Source organism: Littorina saxatilis, linkage group LG8, assembly GCF_037325665.1.
Source record: "Littorina saxatilis isolate snail1 linkage group LG8, US_GU_Lsax_2.0, whole genome shotgun sequence".
In the NCBI taxonomy this organism is placed as follows: Eukaryota; Metazoa; Mollusca; class Gastropoda; order Littorinimorpha; family Littorinidae; genus Littorina; species Littorina saxatilis.
In genome coordinates this window covers 60,262,864-60,282,827 of record NC_090252.1, presented here as the reverse complement: position 1 = coordinate 60,282,827, position 19,964 = coordinate 60,262,864, and the positions used below count along the sequence as shown (strand labels likewise).

The 19,964-nt window shown below is 38.8% G+C and overlaps 1 protein-coding gene across 1 annotated transcript; it reads right to left on the bottom strand.

The window, feature by feature from the left end:
• Positions 1-253: 253 nt before the first annotated feature.
• On the bottom strand, positions 254-19,946 carry LOC138974770 (uncharacterized). Its single transcript, XM_070347496.1, has 4 exons — positions 19,502-19,946; positions 5,434-5,793; positions 1,913-2,233; positions 254-270 (listed from the first exon to the last, which is right to left on the bottom strand). Exons 1-4 carry the CDS (start codon positions 19,548-19,550, stop codon positions 254-256), a joined length of 747 nt encoding a protein of 248 aa, XP_070203597.1. The 5' UTR covers positions 19,551-19,946.
• Between the last annotated feature and the right edge of the window lie 18 nt (positions 19,947-19,964).

Below are 19,964 nucleotides of genomic sequence, written 5' to 3'. Positions count from 1 at the left end.
TCGTGCCCTTATTTTGGTGGATTAATGACAACGAATGCCAAGGATACTCACACACCTTTAAATCATATCTTGTCAACAGAACACAGTATGTTTCTATAAACGGTAAAACCTCTCATAAAGGATGTTTGAAGAGTGGAGTCCCCCAGGGGTCAGTTGTAGGGCCTATTTTGTTTTGTGTATTCATTAATGACCGTCCCCTTCATATATCTAATTCAAAAATTAAAACGGATTTTTTTGCAGATGATTCGACGCTTCACACAAGCTGTAGGACTGTTCAAGAAATTGAAGTTTCCTTACAGTCTAGTCTGAATGAAGTCAACAATTGGTGTAACCAGAATTTGATGATAGTGCACCCAGGGAAGACAAAAAGCATGATTATTACAACAAGACAAAAACACCAGTCACGACCTCTTAATTTAAATCTTTTTCTAGAATCACAACCTGTTCAGCAGGTAACGGAGCATCGTGTTTTGGGTGTGATAGTCGATCAAGAATTAAAATGGCAATCTCATGTACATTACATTTGTCAAAAAGTATCTAATAATTTGTTTCTGCTATCAAAGTTAAAGCAATATGTCGATATCGCAACACTAAAACGGATTTATCATGCCCACATCTGATCCCATATTAATTACGCATCAACTCTTTGAGATGGCGTCTCTGATATTCACATGCAAAAAATAAACTCTCTACATCGTCGGGCAGCTCAACTCATGTTAAATGGTCCACAATTATCAGCTGATTTGAAGTTAAAGAATCTAAACTACCTGCCGCTAGTTAAACAGTTACAGTTTGATAAGACTGTAATGATGTACACAGTATATCATGGTGAAGTGCCCAACTATATTCAGGACCTATTTCACAGAGTCACCGAAAGGTACGGGGTCTATCCATTTTCTACCACCAATACCCAGGATTGATTTGTTCAAAACTAGTCAAGCCTTCTCTGGCTCTATGGTGTGGAACTCCATTCCGTCTGTAATAAGATCATTAACCTCACTGAAGAGTTTTAAACAAGCTCTGCATAATCATTATATGTCTACCTAGATGGCTACTAGTCTTAACATGTGCAAGTAGCTGTCAACAATTGGCAAAGCTTTATGAATTACAAAAATAATTATGTTCTTTATTACATGTATTATGTGGAATTTATGTTGCAATTTTCCATCATCATCATCATCAGCGTCATCATCATTATTATAATCATCAAATCATCAAATCATCATCATCATCATCATCATCATCATCATCATCATCATCATCATCATCATCATCATCTTCATCATCTTCATCATCATCATTTACACCATATAATCATTGTAAGCATTAGTGTAAACGTTGGTATTGTGTGAATTTTACCGTCGATCACTTTACATGTGTAACCTCAATTAACAGGTTGCATGTTTCGCTTTTGATTTGTATGTTGCTTACTTTGTCTTCTTGTTGTTTGTGTTTATTTGCTTGTTTGCTTACTTGTCGATTGTTTGCTGGGTCGTTCGTTTAATTTGTTTATTTGTCATGTTGCTTTGCTTGTTTATCATTTATTAGACATTTGTATTAGAAGTAAGGACCGGTTGTAAGAAAAGGCGTCGCCTTAAACCTCTATCCTTGAAAAATAAAGTTCCATCATCATCATCATCTCTCTCTCTCTCTCTCTCTCTCTCTCTCTCTCTCTCTCTCTCTCTCTCTCTCTCTCTCTCTCTCTTTCCCTCTCTCTCTCTCTCTCTCTCTCTCTCTCTCTCTCTCTCTCTCTCTCTCTCTCTCTCTCTCTCTCTCACACACCTACGTGTTGTATAATGAACGCTGTGTCAGTGCAATTTACTCAAAAAAGGCTTTCTTGTATTGCGCCACAAGTCAACGCTTTGATCCTGCTCAAAAAGAAAACCCTGTATAAAGACCAATGCTAACTTACAGAAGACGCTTATCTTGCAAACATCGTCAGTGACATTGTCGTTTCTGGAACACTTGAGCTCAGCACCATCCTTGTCCACATCTCTTCCGCTCACCATCTTTATTACACTGGAGTTTTGATCCCTCGTTACCCTGAATTCAGTGGTGTTCACGATACAATGAGGACACGAGTCATTCTCACATGACGCACACTGCGCCACTGTACCGTAAGTTCCATTGAGGTAGGTGATGCTCCAGTACATGCCGTAGGTTGGCTCCCTGTAGAAACAGCTGATTCGTCTCTGCGCATTCTCCACCACAAAACAGCCAGAAAGCCTGTACGCTAAAGAAACGAAGAAATGCAAACTAAAGGTAAAACAATAATTTTCAAGAAAGCAGTTAAACTATTTTTGACATTTACCACCATAATAATGATTCTCAGTAATGACGTGCAATGGCTTTCGACTCGGGTTATTTAAAAAAAAAAGAAGCAAAACCCACTTATTATGTTCAATCGATTTAGACTGTCATCATGTGCACTGGTATGTTGAAACTGTTGACAGTATATAGCTCAGACCTCCGAAAGGTACAAGCACTACAATCTTGCCGAGAATACCTCAAAAGGATACATACATTACTGTCGCCTGGCTGGGGTGATGTATGTCAGGCTACAATTTCCCTCACCTATCATCGACACATACCTCTGACTTTGTAATGAACAAAACTAACTAACACGGAAGGACAATAATACAACATGTAAAGCTTTGAAACCAAATTTAAGTCGACGACTCTAGGGATATTAATTACAATTACCTGTGTCGCTGACTCCGAGGATGAATACATAAGCAAATTCTAAGGGATAATGGAAGCAAAATATGAGTTTAAAAGTTTTATAAATGAGCATAGTTCAACTCCTACTTCGCACTGAACTAGCAAGCCTGTTGCTATTTTATAGTATTTTGTCACAAAATGTAATTGCGTTCTTTTAAATGATACATTACGTCACCTATGTTTTTTTTTTAGAAAGTGTGCCAGAAACAGAACAATCTATACCGGTAGCAAGATGCGCATGTACCTGCTGTACGGAGGAAACAAATAACGTTTGCTAAGTATCATGTACCGTCAATCAAACTAGAGCGCGATGCACACATTATCTATACATACGTTACTGCTCGATAAGCAAACAATTACATGATGAAAGTTGACCTTTACAAATGTTTTTGTAATCTGGAAGTTAATAAAAACCGTACAAAGAAAAATAAGCAGGAAGAACAGCTCTTGTGAGAAAAAAAACTACATCTGAATGATTGGTGCTAATTCACTTTTCGTCAGTATTGACGTCGCAATTGCATTTTGTTGTGAGATGGAAGAGGAACAAAAATGCGGGAGTCACACATACACGACGCGTAGCTCGCGCATTGAAAATTAATCAAAAATGGAAAATAAGATCAGTGCGCCTAACTTTTGTCGCGGCTTGGTCACACATACGCGACGCACGGCCCGCGCATTGAACATTAATTAAACATGGAAAATAAGATCAGTGCGTTGTTGTGCGCCCAACTTGTGTCGCTGTTTGGTACAGTGCAACCCCCGTGTAAAGACCCCTGGTACAGTGCGACCCCCGTGTAAAGACCCCTGGTACAGTGCAACACCCGTGTAAAGACCCCTGGTACAGTGCAACACCCGTGTAAAGACCCTTGGTACAGTGCGACCCCCGTGTAAAGACCCCTGGTACAGTGCAACCCCCGTGTAAAGACCCTTGGTACAGTGCGACCCCCGTGTAAAGACCCTTGGTACAGTGCGACCCCCGTGTAAAGACCCCTCAATTTAAGACTTTCTCCCTTTTAAGACCTTTGTGTTTAAGATTTTCAGTTCAAATCCTCTGTAGATTTACTCCCATTAAGACTCCCTCCTTTTTAAAACCCAACTTTCTCAGATGTTTTAGATTGTAAAAGGGGGGTTCCACTGTAGAAGCTAGCAAATTAACAACGAATACACAGCGTGTGCTCCGCGTGTGTCTGGCGTTGGTCTAGCGCGCTCTGCGCGTGTCTGGCGTCCTTCTGGCGTGTACATTCATGCGTCGAGCTCCGCGAACAGTATTGTGCATGCTCAAAAATCCCAACGCACACAGCGAATGACAACGAATGAATAGCGTTGGTCCAGCGCGCTCGACGAACGAGTAACGAGTATTGACGCACATCCAGCGAACGACAACGCACTGGCCAAAATTGCGATGTTTTCATTGCGTTGGCCGTGCGTCGTGTATGTGTGACTCCCGCATAAGAAGAGTAAACAAAATAAATGCACGACACTGGTGCTGATAAGTATGTATATTGCTATTTCATATGTTACGTGGATTTCCATTGGTCAATTGGGCAAAACTGAGCTCAGTGCAAAAGTGATATCGACGACATTTCCGTCGATATCAGTTTTGATATCGACGACCTCTTTATTGCTTCCCCACTTCAAAAACAAAAACACCTAAATTTAAAAACAAACAAATATATATGAAAATGTAATGATCTCAGAATTTAGTTGAGCAAGTGACTAAAGACTTTTTGAAAGAAAAGACATTTTGAAATACTGAAAAGTACAAGAAAAGAGTGAACAAAAAGAAATAATAATCAGAGGGAGGGATATGGAACAGCCAAAACTGAGACAAATACTTTTGTAATTTCTTTACAGTAAATACAAAATGTCCAGAGAATTAGCAATATATCTAACATTGACTGACTGTGTGATGATATTTTCTGCTATTGGTCTGTTTCGACAGTGATATCAAAATCGAGACCGGAGGTCAATATTTGGATATCACTGTCTCAATAGCAGAAAATATCATCACACAGCCCGTCAATATTGGGTAATATTTGTACTTTAAACAGTTTTATTCCCGGACACCGTTTTTACATTTTGTCAAGTTTTGACTAAATGTTTTCACATAGACGGGGAATCGAGACGAGGGTCGTGGTATATATATATATATATGTGTGTGTGTGTGTGTGTGTGTGTGTGTGTGTGTGTGTGTGTGTGTGTGTGTGTGTGTGTGTGTGTGTGTGTGTGTTTGTCTGTCTGTCTGTCTGTGCGTGTGTGTGTGTAGAGCTATTCAGACTAAACTACTGGACCGATCTTTATGAAATTTGACATGAGAGTTCCTGGGAATGATATCCCCGAATGGTTTATTCATTTTTTCGACACACACGAACACACACACACACACACACACACACACACACACACACACACACACACACACACACACACACACAAACACACACATACACACATACTTTTAACAGAGAGAGCGAGCACGTTTGGTAATGAACTTTAGTTCAACCCTAGCAATTAGCAGAACATACACACCTAAATACCATCATGTTTCATAATGTGCAAACCATATTTGAACATGTTTAGAATTAATGAAACTATTGTTGCCTTACACTTGTATGAAATATCGAAGCATTTGCATCATACACAAATAAACTGGATATTTTAAGCAACATATAAAACTGCATTGGAACATAGACCTCGTTAAAAGAAAGTTACCTTCAATGACGTGGATTGTGCAGGTGACCCCGGGCGGACTGTCAGATAAGGCGCACCTTATGGTTGTGTTGTGGTGATCTGTTTCGTTAGCAACAAAACGTACAGTGGACACATCTGTTCCGTTGCTTGCAGGACCTCGTGTGATATTGTAGTCAGTGTCAGAAACATTAACATGTTGGCAAGGGATGCTAGAATTCGACAAACATGTCCCTATGGTCATCTCTGCTCCAGTGGAGGGCGTGGTGATGGACCAGGTGTAGTTGTGTTGGGCAAATAGTCCAGTGCAGTTGATGGATGCCTGCGTGCCGTGCACTATGTCTATCTGACCGCCATTGCATGCAGTCAAATTCAGCGCGTTAACTGCAGACACAAGCAAACACGCAGTCATTGTTAAAAAGGAAATCAATGTCAGTGGTGTCTTGGTATTACACGTTTTTCCATACTGCACTGGTTGACACATGTGATTCATAAAATGAGACACGCAACGTAAATCTAAAACATAATATATTTATGACTTGGCGTCCCCAATTTGACCGCGTCGGCATAGCATGTGTTTTTATTAGCAGTTATTTTTGTCAAAACATCTCATTCCTGTTTGACTCGCGTTGCATAAAAAAGGCAAGTCAAAAGTTTTTTCACAGTCACAATTTTAAGTTTATTTAATTTGCTCACGTTATTAAATCCCAGTGTATAACACATTCCAGTGTAATCATCATATGCCAGTTGTGGCAGAACACTTAAGACCGGTTAGCATCAGCTAGTTGCCCATTTGTTCAGCAAGCGCGGTTTATTTTCCCCATCATTAGTTTAAGAATGGAACCATTGCTTTCACTGCCTTTTCTATATAGTCAGTCGGCTCAGGACCGTTTTGGTTACTTTTTGGCGTCACGCTAGCAAACATATTTTTCTGATAGATTTTAACACCACAACACTAAATATAAAGTTTTGGGGCAATATTCCAAACCACCGGTGAGAAAAACGTTGGTTTGTGTGTATGTTTTCCTTCTTTGGCGTTACTATTCTTGTTTTGAGGGTTGGGTTCATAAAACGGACATAAAACTTAAACCGCTTGACAGAAATTCTATAACTGTAAATCATTCGAAAGGGAAGGCATTCATGTACACGTTTGTGCCACTTAAAATGACGTCATTATCTGTTTGTTTTTGTAATTATGACGTAATTCAGTATGCTAACAAAAATCATGAGGCAAGTAATCGGCTTTGGTTTTCAGTGTAAAACATTTGAACAATCCCAAGAAATGAAACATACACATGTTAAATTTAAAACAAGTCGCGTAAGGCGAAAATACAACATTTAGTCAAGTAGCTGTCGAACTCACAGAATGAAACTGAACGCAATGCCATTTTTCAGCAAGACCGTATACTCGTAGCATCGTCAGTCCACCGCTCATGGCAAAGGCAGTGAAATTGACAAGAAGAGCGGGGTAGTAGTTGCGCTGAGAAGGATAGCACGCTTTTCTGTACCTCTCTTTGTTTTAACTTTCTGAGCGTGTTTTTAATCCAAACATATCATATCTATATGTTTTTTGAATCAGGAACCGACAAGAAATAAGATGAAAGTGTTTTTAAATTGATTTCGACCATTTAATTTTGATAATAATTTTTATATATTTAATTTTCAGAGCTTGTTTTTTATTCCAAATATAACATATTTATATGTTTTTGGAATCAGAAAATGATGGAGAATAAGATGAACGCAAATTTGGATCGTTTTATAATTTTTTATTTTTTTTTTTTACAATTTTCAGATGTTTAATGACCAAAGTCATCAATTAATTTTTAAGCCACCAAGCTGAAATGCAATACCGAAGTCTGGGCTTTGTCGAAGATTACTTTACCAAAATTTCAACCAATTTGGTTGAAAAATGAGAGCATGACAGTGCCGCCTCAACTTTCACGAAAAGCCGGATATGACGTCATAAAAGACATTTATCAAAAAAATGAAAAAAAACGTCTGGGGATTTCATACCCAGGAACTCTCATGTCAAATTTCATAAAGATCGGTCCAGTAGTTTAGTCTGAATCGCTCTACACACACACAGACAGTCACACACACACACACACGCACCCACGCACGCACATACACCACGACCCTCGTCTCGATTCCCCCTCTACGTTAAAACATTTAGTCAAAACTTGACTAAATGTAAAAATAAGGAAGGCAAATCAAAAAGAGTATCTTAATATCATTTCCAGGTTTTTAACCTTTTGATTGTGAGTAGGTTCAACGCCGTATATTCGGCTATACTGATAGCGCGCTGACGCCAGGTGTAAACAAAGCGTAGTCGCAAACTTCACACCCCAATTCAATACAAAATGTGTCTCTTTGAAACCACGTACAGCTTAAAATCATATGTGTGGGAATGAGTAAGAATTATATTGAGTACATGTTTGTTTTTCAACGAGAAATATACACGTTAACGAACATACATGTTCGCCCACTTTCATCCCATCTTACACGCTTCTTTGTCGATAAATAGACTGACAAGCCAAACTATTATGTTAATTGATGTGTCCTGCGTTGACATGTGAATTATCAACATTCAAAACGGTCTGTATTGTGCAAACATTCAAAAAGAGATGAAGCAGTCAATACTGTGTGGTAGCGCACGAGAGAGAGAGAGAGAGAGAGAGAGAGAGAGAGAGAGAGAGAGAGAGAGAGAGAGAGAGAGAGAGAGAGAGAGAGAGAGAGAGAGAGAGAGAGAGAGAGAGAGAGAGAGAGAGAGAGAGAGAGAGAGAGAGAGAGAATCATTGAGATTGTTATGTAAATCTGTTTCAGATTTCGCAATGTGTATAAACCAAGAGAGAGATGTGTATGACCCAACAATATCTAATATTGGAACGCAAAAAAATGTCGTTTATCATGTCTTTGCCTTTTTAACATTGTTATTTCCTTTAAATGGATCAACCAACACTTAGGAACTAGATACAAATGGTACAATATTACAATACATATCAACCAACACTGCTGAAGACACAAATCATTTATCTTAACGATTAATTTCAAACTTTATATAGCAAATTGCATACAATAAAGAATAACATTGTCTTTGTGACAAGACAGTGAGTTTAGCGTCACTTTCAGAAGTCTCGAACACCTACCTCATGCACCATACCCCCCTCCCCCCCCCCCCCCTTACTTACCTCCCGCCTTTACCCCGCACTTTAAAAAAAAAACATTTGAAAAAATGTTTCTCAAATTTAGAGAAGAACAAACACTGGTTTGGTGACATAAACACAAATGACTTAATTATTCTTGTATGGCACATATTAAATGACATGAGTGTTTTCTTCTAAACCTTTCCATAACAGTATGGCAGCTGTGCCAGAAAAGTTGGACTAAAATGTATTCATAACTACTACAGTTAAAGCATGTACACGCATGAATACACGCATGCAGGAACAAAATAAAAAAAATATGGGTAGCGCCGTGTATTGTGTGGCAGCCCGCTTTCCCCAGGAAGAAAGCAGCCCGAATTTCCATGAGAGTAACCTCACTGGACTATAAATCTTATCCAATCCAACATTGTTAAACCGCTTATTCCAATGCAAGTATTCAGGCATTTTGTAATCATAACAATCATATATGCATTGAACGACATCGAGGCAATCTAAAACAAGTCGCGTAAGGCGAAAATACAACATTTAGTCAAGCTGTCGAACTCACAGAATGAAACTGAACGCAATGCAATTTGTCAGCAAGACCGTATACTCGTAGCATCGTCAGTCCACCGCTCATGGCAAAGGCAGTGAATTTGACAAGAAGAGCGGGGTAGTACTTGCGCTGAGAAGGATAGCACGCTTTTCTGTACCTCTCTTCGTTTTAACTTTCTGAGCGTGTTTTTAATCCAAACATATCATATCTATATTTTTTTGGAATCAGGAACCGACAAGGAATAAGATGAAAGTGTTTTTAAATTGATTTCGAAAATTTAATTTTGATCATAATGTTTATATTTTTAATTTTCAGAGCTTGTTTTTAATCCAAATATAACATATTTATATGTTTTTGGAATCAGAAAATGATGAAGAATAAGATGAACGTAAATTTGGATCGTTTTATAAAAATTTGTTTTTTTTTACAATTTTCAAATTTTTAATGACCAAAGTCATTAATTAATTTTTAAGCCACCAAGCTGAAATGCAATACCGAAGTCCGGCCTTTGTCGAAGATTGCTTGGCCAAAATTCCAATCAATTTGATTGAAAAATGAGGGTGTTTTTACAAAAAGCCGGATATGACGTCATCAAAAGTATTCATCTTAAAAAAGAAAAAAAACGTCCGGGAATATCATTGCCAGAAACTCTCATGTCAAATTTCATAGAGATCGGTCCAGTAGTTTGGTCTGAATCGCTCTACACACACACACACACACACACACACACACACACACACACACACACACACACACACACACACACACACACATACACCACGACCCTCGTGTCGATTCCCCCTCTACGTTAAAACATTTAGTTAAAACTTAACTAAATGTAAAAAGGAGGAATAATTGCAATCACACACACACACACACACACACACACACACACACACACACACACACACACACACGCACACACACACGCACGCATACATACACACACACGCGCGCGCGCGCACGTACGCACGCGCACGCACACACCACACACACACACACACACACACACACACACACAAACACACACACACACACACACAACACACACACACACACACACGTACGCACGCAGACACACAAAGACACATACACAAACATACCGACAAAATGACAGACATACACACAGTGAGACAAACCGACACAGAAACACCCACACATGCACGCACGCACTTATGTACGCGAACAAAGACGTAGAGATGCTTATAGAAAAACACTTATGCAACCAAAAAAACACGCACACAAACACACAGACAGACAAACTTCATTCTTGGTAGAGAAATGCATTTCGTTCTGTATTGCTTTCTCTTTAAGTGCACCTACCTCGCAGAGAGAGAGAGAGAGAGAGAGAGAGAGAGAGAGAGAGAGAGAGAGAGAGAGAGAGAGAGAGAGAGAGAGAGAGAGAGAGAGAGAGTGAGAGAGAGACACACAGACAGACAGACAGAGACACAGAGAGAAAGAGAGAGAGATAGACAGACTGATAGACAGACAGAGGGAGAGACAAACAGACGAACACACAGACAGACATAGACAAACACACACACAGAGACACACAGACAGACTTCACTATTGTAGTGCAAGTAATTTTGTAACCACACGTTACGTTCACCACTGAACGTGTAACCATGTAAAACGTTACTATCTCTTTATATGTGTTTACTTGTATTGTAATCCTGGGGGGGGGAGGGTGGGGTATAAATGTATGTAATAATAATATAATAATAATAATAACGGGCATTTATAAAGCGCCTTATCAGAAGTTCAAAGCGCGTGACAACAATACATGTATACAAAAATCATACAATCACTGTCAGATTCAAACAACACATCATGCACATCTCACATCCCCAGACTATATACTAAGGAACTATCCGTAGTGTTGTTGGAACAAGTGAGTTTTCAAATTGGACTTAAAAGATGAAATGGATGGAGAGTGACGTAATTGAAAGGGGAGTGAATTCCATAACTGAGGTCCATAGTACGAAAACGTGCGGAAGAAATGAGCCTTGCGTTTAAAGCGACCTTGACGGAGAAGTCGAGCATCATCAGAAGAACGAAGGGTGCGAGAGGGAGTGTAGAGGGAGACCAGTTCAGAAAGATAGGCAGGTGCCGATTCAGAGATGATATTGTAGCAGAAGCAGGCAGCTTTATACCTAATACGTTCAGATACAGGAAGCCAGTGAAGTTTATTCATGAGAGGAGTGCAGGGTTGTCGATGCTGTGCTCTGAAAATGAGACGTGCAGCAGAGTGTTGTACTTTTTGCAAGGGTTGGAGAGTGGGGTCAGGGCAGCCTATGAGAAGGGAGTTGCAGTAATCTAATCTGGACAGAATGCAGGATGTAACGCGCAATACATGCCTTTTAACCTACTAGAATTGGAATTTTCATTAAAGACTAGCATAAGAGTGTGACACGTGGTTCATTCGTTATTACCTTATTACAAGAAGAAAAAGATAACGGCACTGACGCTACCGGAAATAGAATTTATCAGTGAAATTCTAACATCAATTTAGTAATCGATGCGATGTAAATTATCCTAAAACTGTGGTATGATCACGACATCGTTTAGCATTTAGGATCAAATGGTGCCAATGTGTCCACAACGCACTAATCACAGACAACAGTTATACGCTTTACGTACATGTAACTCTCCAACTGACATTTTCTGCCACTTGAAACAAATGACTTTCGAAGGAAAATTAACTCCAATATATAAATATTATGTATGATTTTTAATAATTACTTGCACTTTTTGAAAATAAAGCTTTTTCTACGATAAGGTGTTTACCCCCTAAATGTATAAGTCATCCGGTAGAAAAACCGGAAGTATCGTGTACTAAGCATATGTATATGTTTAAAAAGTTAATTGTGTTAATGTAGAACATCTTGCCTATGTATATGTTTAGGTTTTGAATACTTTAGGGGAAAAGCATAGCCATTATTCATTCATCTTCAACTAACACCCCTAATCTCAGGGCTCATTTTGTTAGTGGGGGTAGGGTTTCAATCAGTCAAAAATCACTTTCATTCAATATTTTCTGCCATTTCAAATACATACACGTAATTGCACAATTTCTTGAATTTTAAGATGCTTTAACTGACTATACCAAGAAAACCTGCACTTTTTGTAGAATTAGTTTTTTGTCCATGATTTATGTTTAAAAATGTCAATTTTTACGGAAAAAAATGCTGACGGTTGCCTCACCAGAGGACACGTACCTACGACGTGAATCGTGTCTGCCAATTAAAATGCATATATTTTGAAATAAGGGGAATCATAACATATTTCACTGTTAAGTGTCTCACTCTAATACCTTCTGGGTTCATTGTGTATTTGGTTAAGTGAATTGCAGATAAGGTTTTTTTGAAAATGACAGCTATACATATATTTTATTAAAACTGAAACTGGTGGAGTGAAAACAGACCTGTTTTGAAGAAGTCGTACTAAAATCATTTATGGGCTTGAACTTCACAGTTTGCATGTTATCTTTTAAAGAAAACCCGTTTTCATCACTAACAATGACCTAATTTACACATACATATCGGTCGGTCATAGTCGCGTTTTTTTAGAGAGGTAGTGTACAAAATGTCGTTTTGTACGTTTAAATTACATGTCCATTATTTTAGTCATATATCAATCAATAAATAAATGCGCATACTTTTATTAAACGTTACTTTCACTTTAAGATCGCTTCTAACATTTAGTATAATTTCTGACAAATGCACGCTATGTAATAAATTGATAATATTATGGACGCCATGTGGTAAAACCGGAAGTTGAATTATTTTGCTATGCAAAATCCTTTTACAATGATCACTTTCCTTTTATATTGAGCTGATCTTTAACGTTATGGGTAAAAATCTAACAGATTGAACCAAATTATCCTTTTTCAAGCCTGTGTATGTGTAAACTCTTTTTTGCTTCGACCCGGTTCGGTTTTTGGGAGTTGATTGAAAATCATCCATTATGTATCTTATGTGACTGTTGTTTTCCTCGGTAAATTAACAATTGTTGATGTACAATAATTCTAGCTGTGAGAATAAACAATTTTCAAGATGTTTTTGATTGCGGTTTCAACCAGGCGTTCAGTTAGCTATAGATATCGATTGAGAAAATGGCATTTCCTGTTTTGTCGTCCGCATGTTATACAGATGTTAAAAATAAAACTGTGTATACGAATTAGGCATTTTACTTGCTGTCTGATGGCAACAATCTTTAGCTTTCGTTTAAGGTATAATTTGCTTATATCCGTATGCAGTCAAGCGGTACATGACGTTTTTTTGTAACCTACCCCCTGCGTCATGGCTCCATTTTTGCAGAATATGGGTCATGTTACAAAAACGCTTCTCATTCTTAGGTGGTTGGGTTTAGGTGGCTATTTGTCGTTTACCGAACTGTGGCTGCAAATAAAACGAACTTTCCAAAAAACATGATATCTAATGTGACCACCCAAAGTAACCTTTCCACTATAGCCAGCCATGTGACTAATAGGTTCAGAAATAAATTGTGCAGTCGATTCTAAAGATCTTATTAATTTGCTGTTTTTACATTTAGTCAAGTTTTGACTAACTGTTTTAACGTAGACTGGGAATCGAGACGAGGGTAGTGGTGTTTGTGTGTATGTGTGTGTGTGTGTGTGTGTGTGTGTGTGTGTGTGTGTGTGTGTGTGTGTGTGTGTGTGTGCGTGTGTGCGTGTGCGTGTGTGTGTGTGTGTGTGTGTGCGTGTGTGTGTGTGTGTGCGCGCATGTAGAACGATTGCGTAAGTACTGGACCGATCTTCATGAAACTTGACATCAGAGTTCCTGGGTATGATATCCCGTCTTCCTTTTCATTTTTTCGATAAATAATGTTGATGTCGTCATATCCGGCTTTTTGTGAAAGTTGAGGCTGCACTGTCACGCCCTCATTTTACAACCAAAATGATTGAAATTGTGGTCAACCAACCTTCGACGACGTCCGGACTATGGGATTGTATTTCAGCTTGGAACCTTAACAGATAGTTGATGAGTTTGCGCATTAAAGTCGTCATTAAAATCAACACTTCAAGAGCAGATACACAAATGACTGCATTGTATTCTTCATCTTCTCCTGAATTCAGAAATACATATAATTATATGTCATGTTTATTCTAAAAATTAATGTGCTCTGAATGAAAACAAATAGGTTCAGTAAGTGACCCGCCTCCGTCTTCGGCTAAGGTAGTCTCGGTGAGGACTGGTTTGTGGTATTGATATTCAACATTGGTAACGACTGACGAAATGGTTGTTTTTTTCACGCGACTTGTTGTTATTATTGTCTTTTGAAGTGTAATAACTAACCGAGTGAAATTGTTTATTATTGTGCAAGCCTTTGCAATTATTTTTACATTTAGTCAAGTTTTGATTTTTTCTTCCAGACAGTGGTAACATATTATAACCAAACAGTATGCTTCAGAACGCACACAAGAATCTTGCAGATGCTTTATTCGCTTCCTCTTCATTGAAATACCCTTGCTAGTGTGTATGTCATACTGTTTACAGACAACATAATAAGGTGTGATTAAAAAACAATAATTGAGACAAATATCTTATCCCCTTGAACCGCTCCTCAACCTGTTTATTTTGTTTTTAAATCTAAGGGCTCATCGAGCATGAAAACAGTCGTTTCTTAAATTAGCAGTGTATCAAATGTTAGGGAGGAAACACAGCACAAGTACATGGTCATACCAGTTGAGAACAAGGCGCAAAATGTGTGTTTTTCCCTTCAACATAAATGTCTTCGCAAGTCAGGGTTTATGAACAGAAGCACTATTGCTCAAGGTGTAACAACTCTCGACTCAGTATTGTTGGTCCTCCTGCAATACCCGTCCGTCGTAGGTACAGCGCGCCAACCCTTTGTTTTGATATCTGATTGTATCATGTGACATGTGTTTTATTTCCTGAACAGACAATGTGTAACACTACACACTTGCTCTCTGCTCGTATATTACCCACGTACGCCACACAAAGATAATATGTGCTTTTGTGCTGAATTCTAAACAGCATGTACAATAGCAAATACGCATCCGTTTTGATTTAGAATATACCTCTGATAAACAACAACACAATAACACATGGCAAACACAAACTGAGGGTATTGCAGAGGCGCGAAATAATACGTAAATTAAAACAATCCTTTTTGATTGAAAATGTACCCAACAGAAACAATAATAACAACTAACATACAAAATAGCAATAAAAACACAACAATAACAACATGCAACAACAACAACAACAAAAACAACAACAACAACAACAACAACAACAACAACAACAACACAAACAACTTAGGAGACGCGATGTCCATTGTTATGTAACTTTAACCATCACCACGACCACTTAAAAGTGCCATCATTAATCGATAGAAGAGCTGCAACAACCTGAAAATTATTAAACAAAAATCACATTTGCATTTTCTTTGGTCATTGTGACACCTTTTTGCGCCAGTCATAATGTTCGTCTTACCTTTCGCCCTTGAGTATTCCTAGAGATAGGCTACCGATGTGGAATTGAGCCGAATGCTATTTAATTCGTTTAAGATGTTGAATAGATGACAACACATACGAGAAATGTCTTATAAATAGTGTTTGGGCGTTATATTTTTCAAATTTAAATAGTGTGTAGTCTTTTCACGACTTTTGAGAGGGTGATATGATATTCTCCAACGAGCAGGAAGCGTTATAGCCCTGTATGACACGGAATGTGCATGCGTTTGCTAGAACATAGGTTTGACTTCCTCAATCCAATGGTTTTATCTGCTCTGAGGAATGGGTATCTGTGAAAACTAAATAAAGTATGATGACGAACGGAATTTCCGAAATCCTGACACAGGAGATCTGGGCGAAGCAAATGGCTCGCTGACTAAAATTCATGTAATTATTTGGCATAGTTTCAGAGCAGTTTTGAGCAAATCATTGCATGTGTTTTTATATAACAGTTCAACGAATGTCCCGTCAACGTCTTAGTGTCCAAATCGTCAGAAAACTGTCCAAAATGGCGCCTTAGGTGTACTAACTTTAGAGCTTTGGATTAAAAGGCATATGAAATTGTGTGGATGCAATAAAAAGACGTAATGTGTCTTTGACATAGCTTACATTTACGCGAGCATAACGTATTCTTTACATAACAGGGACGTTAAAACGAGAATATCCTTTGCCAGTAAATGGTTAAGGCGTGTTTGGATGAGCAAAGAATACCTCTCTTACAAAAAATAAATAGATACTTGTTTTCACAAAATATTCTTCTTCTTCGTTCATCAGCTGAAACTCCCACGGTTTTATTTACGTGTATGACAGTGTTTACCCCGCCATTCAGGAAGCCATACGCCGCTTTCGGGGGAAGCATGCTGTATATGTTCGTGTTTCTAGATTCCACCGATTTATGGATTACATGATCTTTTCCGTGAGCACTTGGTCTTGTGCTTGCGTGTACACACGAAGGGGGATAAGGCACTAGCATGTCTGCAAATAAGTTGACTTGGGAGATCAGCAAACTCGCCACCCCTAGCCCACCAGGCGCGGCCGGGATTCGAACCCGCGACCTTCCGCATAGGAGGCCAGCGTCTTATCCACTAGCCTACAGCGCCTGATGGATTTGAACAATTTCCTTTGCGTTTGAAGCCTCGCGGTTCTGATAAAACGTTTACACATGTTTAGTTTTATTGCTATACCTTGTTCTGTACTCAACAGGGAAGTACTCAACAGGGAAGTTTAAATGAAGCGATACGACTATACATGTTGAATGGACTTTATGTTGTAAAAAAAAGCACTTATCTTTTATCGCCGCTGAATACACTAGAGTGTAAACCAGCCAATTTGACATGACGGCGCCTGGTGGTGAAAAGTTAAATGGGAGTAATAATTAGAGCTCTTTTCTGATGCTTTGTGAATATTTTCACTGTTTTTCTATTTCTGGTGATTGCGCGTGCTTTTTGGCAGAGTGAGAATAACATTGCGACTGTAAGGAAATCACAAGGCTATGTGATATTCTAATGCTATTTTTCTGTTACCTACAGTTGAAGAGTTTACTCCCACTCTGAAGATACCGGCTGGCTATTTGGACATCTATGTGCACAGAGGCCTCTAAAACTATCAGTTACATTGAACTGTTGAAACGCTAAAATGGAAGTATATCTCAGTAAAACGTTGAATTTAGCAGTAAACATGATTCTGTCTTTATAACTTTATGTCTGTCTGTCTGTATTTCTCTCCCTCACTATCTCCCTATTTTTCTCTGTCTTTCTCACTCTCTCTCCCTCCCTCTCTTGCTCTCGTTCACTCTCTCTCTCTCTCTCTCTCTCTCTCTCTCTCTCTCTCTCTCTCTCTCCCTCACTATCTCCCTTTCATTCTCTATATTTCTCTTTCTTTCTCACTCTCTCTCCCACTCTCTCTCTCGTTCACTCTCTCTCCATCTCTCTCTCTCTCTCTCTCTCTCTCTCTCTCTCTCTCTCTCTCTCTCTCTCTCTCTCTCTCTCTCTCCCTCCCTCACTATCTCCCTTGCATTCTCTATCTTTCTCTTTCTTTCTCACTCTCTCTCCCACTCTCTCTCTCGTTCACTCTCTCTCCATCTCTCTCTCTCTCTCTCTCTCTCTCTCTCTCTCTCTCTCTCTCTCTCTCTCTCTCTCTCTCTCTCTCTCTCTCTCTCTCTCTCTCTCTCTCTCTCTCTCTCTCTCTCTCTCTCTCTCTCTCTCTCTCTCTCTCTCTCTCTCGTTCACTCTTTGCTTTTGTGAATTTGATTTTGGGGGGTGTTCTAAGTCTTCGGTACACTGCATAAGCACTAATTGATGAAAAATGAAATTCTTTGTTTTAAACGGTAGGGGAATAAATAACCTTTCTGGCAACATACTTGGTTTTACTATAACTGGCCGCATCACACAGTTCTACAGCTAAATGTATGTGTTTAGTTTTTTATGACGCTTCCTGAATTGTCAAACCAGGAAGTTTTTTTTCACTCATCATATTCAGTCTCTAATTGATTACGCATCCACTATATGATCATCAGCCAGTGATAATTCCCTTAAGCCACTCAGCAGATCACATAAAAGAGCGCACAAAGTAGTATTACTCAAACAGATTTCTCCCACCGACTCAGACTACATGAACATAGGGGTCCTACCTCTAAAGTCAAGGATGAATTATAACAAAGGAATCCTGATGCATACAATCATGACAGGAATTGCACCCGAAACCATTTGCTCAAAGTTATCTTTGAAGAATTCGCACCACTTTATGAAACCAATCACCCCTCTTCGCAGGAAAGCCCTTTTAAAATCAAGTCTTGTTTATTCAGGAAGAAGCCTCTGGAACGCTCTTCCGAACGACCTGCGGCAATCCACCAATACAGATTCTCTTAGAACTAAGTATTCCTTCCATTTAATGAACTAATGATAAAATAAACTTGATTGGTATGTTCTCTTTGGATACAGTTGTTCATTATTGAAATTACTGTTTATTTGTGACAACATCACGCAGATTTGGCTCTGTGATACATTGTTTTGCTGAGCTAATGTAATGTTGCAAAGTATGCTTATAATCTTTGCGTTTATCTCTATTACTGTACACCCAGTTTTGAACACTACCTCATGATTTACAATGCTTCTATATAATGCGCTTCATGTACATTAACTTATATGTTCTACCTTTAATGATGTTTTCATGAAACGAATTTTTCTTCCTATTGATAGTTGTAGTAAAATAGATTAGTCCCTTTTTAGGGCGAGGGCCAGATGCACAAAACCCCACATCTATGCTTATTCTTGTTACCCTCGAAAAATAAAGATTGCTCATTGTCTTTGCCATTCTCTCTCTCTCTCTCTCTCTCTCTCTCTCTCTCTCTCTCTCTCTCTCTCTCTCTCTCTCTCTCTCTCTCTCTCTCACTCTCTCTCTCTCTCTCTCTCTATCTCTCTCTCTCTATTTATTGTCTCTATCTTTATGTCTTAGTTTAGCAGGGACGGATTGTAAGACTAGGCGTCAGCCTAAAATCTCCATCCTTGATTAATAAAGTTCGTTCGTTCGTTCTCACTCTCTCTCTTTCTCTCTCTATCTCTCTCTCTCGCTATCTCTCTCTCTCTCTCTCTCTCTCTCTCTCTCTCTCTCTCTCTCTCTCTATTTCTCATTCTCTCGCCTTCTCTCTCCCCTAGAATATACATAATTTCAACCTTATAGCTGCCTGACGTTTTTGTTAATTAAAGATTGTGACTACATGGGGGTTGGTTAGTTGGTACGTGTTTATGTGTTATGTGTGTTTGCTTGCTTGCTCACTTCTTTACTCGTATATGAACATTGTGATACATATTACAAATATGGACAGACAGACATACAACATACACATGTGATACATAAACAACAATTAAAATTCGAGCTGAAGATAACACTCACCCGGCAAGAAGCACGCAAGCATGACACAGAAGGAAATGAACACGTTCATGGCTGGTTAGTCTCTGGTCAAAGGTATCCTCCACTGAATGTTCCTGCGATTGTCACTCTTGTATTCCACAAAACAATCCAACAGTCAACTCATCTCTCCAACATGTCGTACATCGCAAGAAGCACATTAATTTTACAGCCAGGTAACCTCTAAAACTGACCTCATTCAGTTATTCGACACATATTTTAATCATATCAATCGTATGTCAGACATTGTTTAGAATTCAAGGAACGGATAATTTTGATTTTAAGTATTTACCACAGGAAATCTGTCAACACAAAGTTACGAATCTACCTTAGGTCAGACATGCTCAGTATTCAGAGCACGGGTGTCTTAACTGAAATATATTACACACAATCAACGAGACGTAACACTTAAGAACACAATAAACGTCCATTAAAGCATTAGAAGAGT

Bases quoted from the DNA above. Each gene is read 5' to 3' on its own strand.
- LOC138974770 (XM_070347496.1), bottom strand. From the start codon at position 19,550: ATGAACGTGTTCATTTCCTTCTGTGTCATGCTTGCGTGCTTCTTGCCG. The intron at 5,794-19,501 runs GTGAGTGTTATC...TTGTGTCTGCAG, and splicing joins GCTTGCGTGCTTCTTGCCGG to TTAACGCGCTGAATTTGACT. The intron at 2,234-5,433 runs GTAACTTTCTTT...TCGTTTCTTTAG, and splicing joins CACAATCCACGTCATTGAAG to CGTACAGGCTTTCTGGCTGT.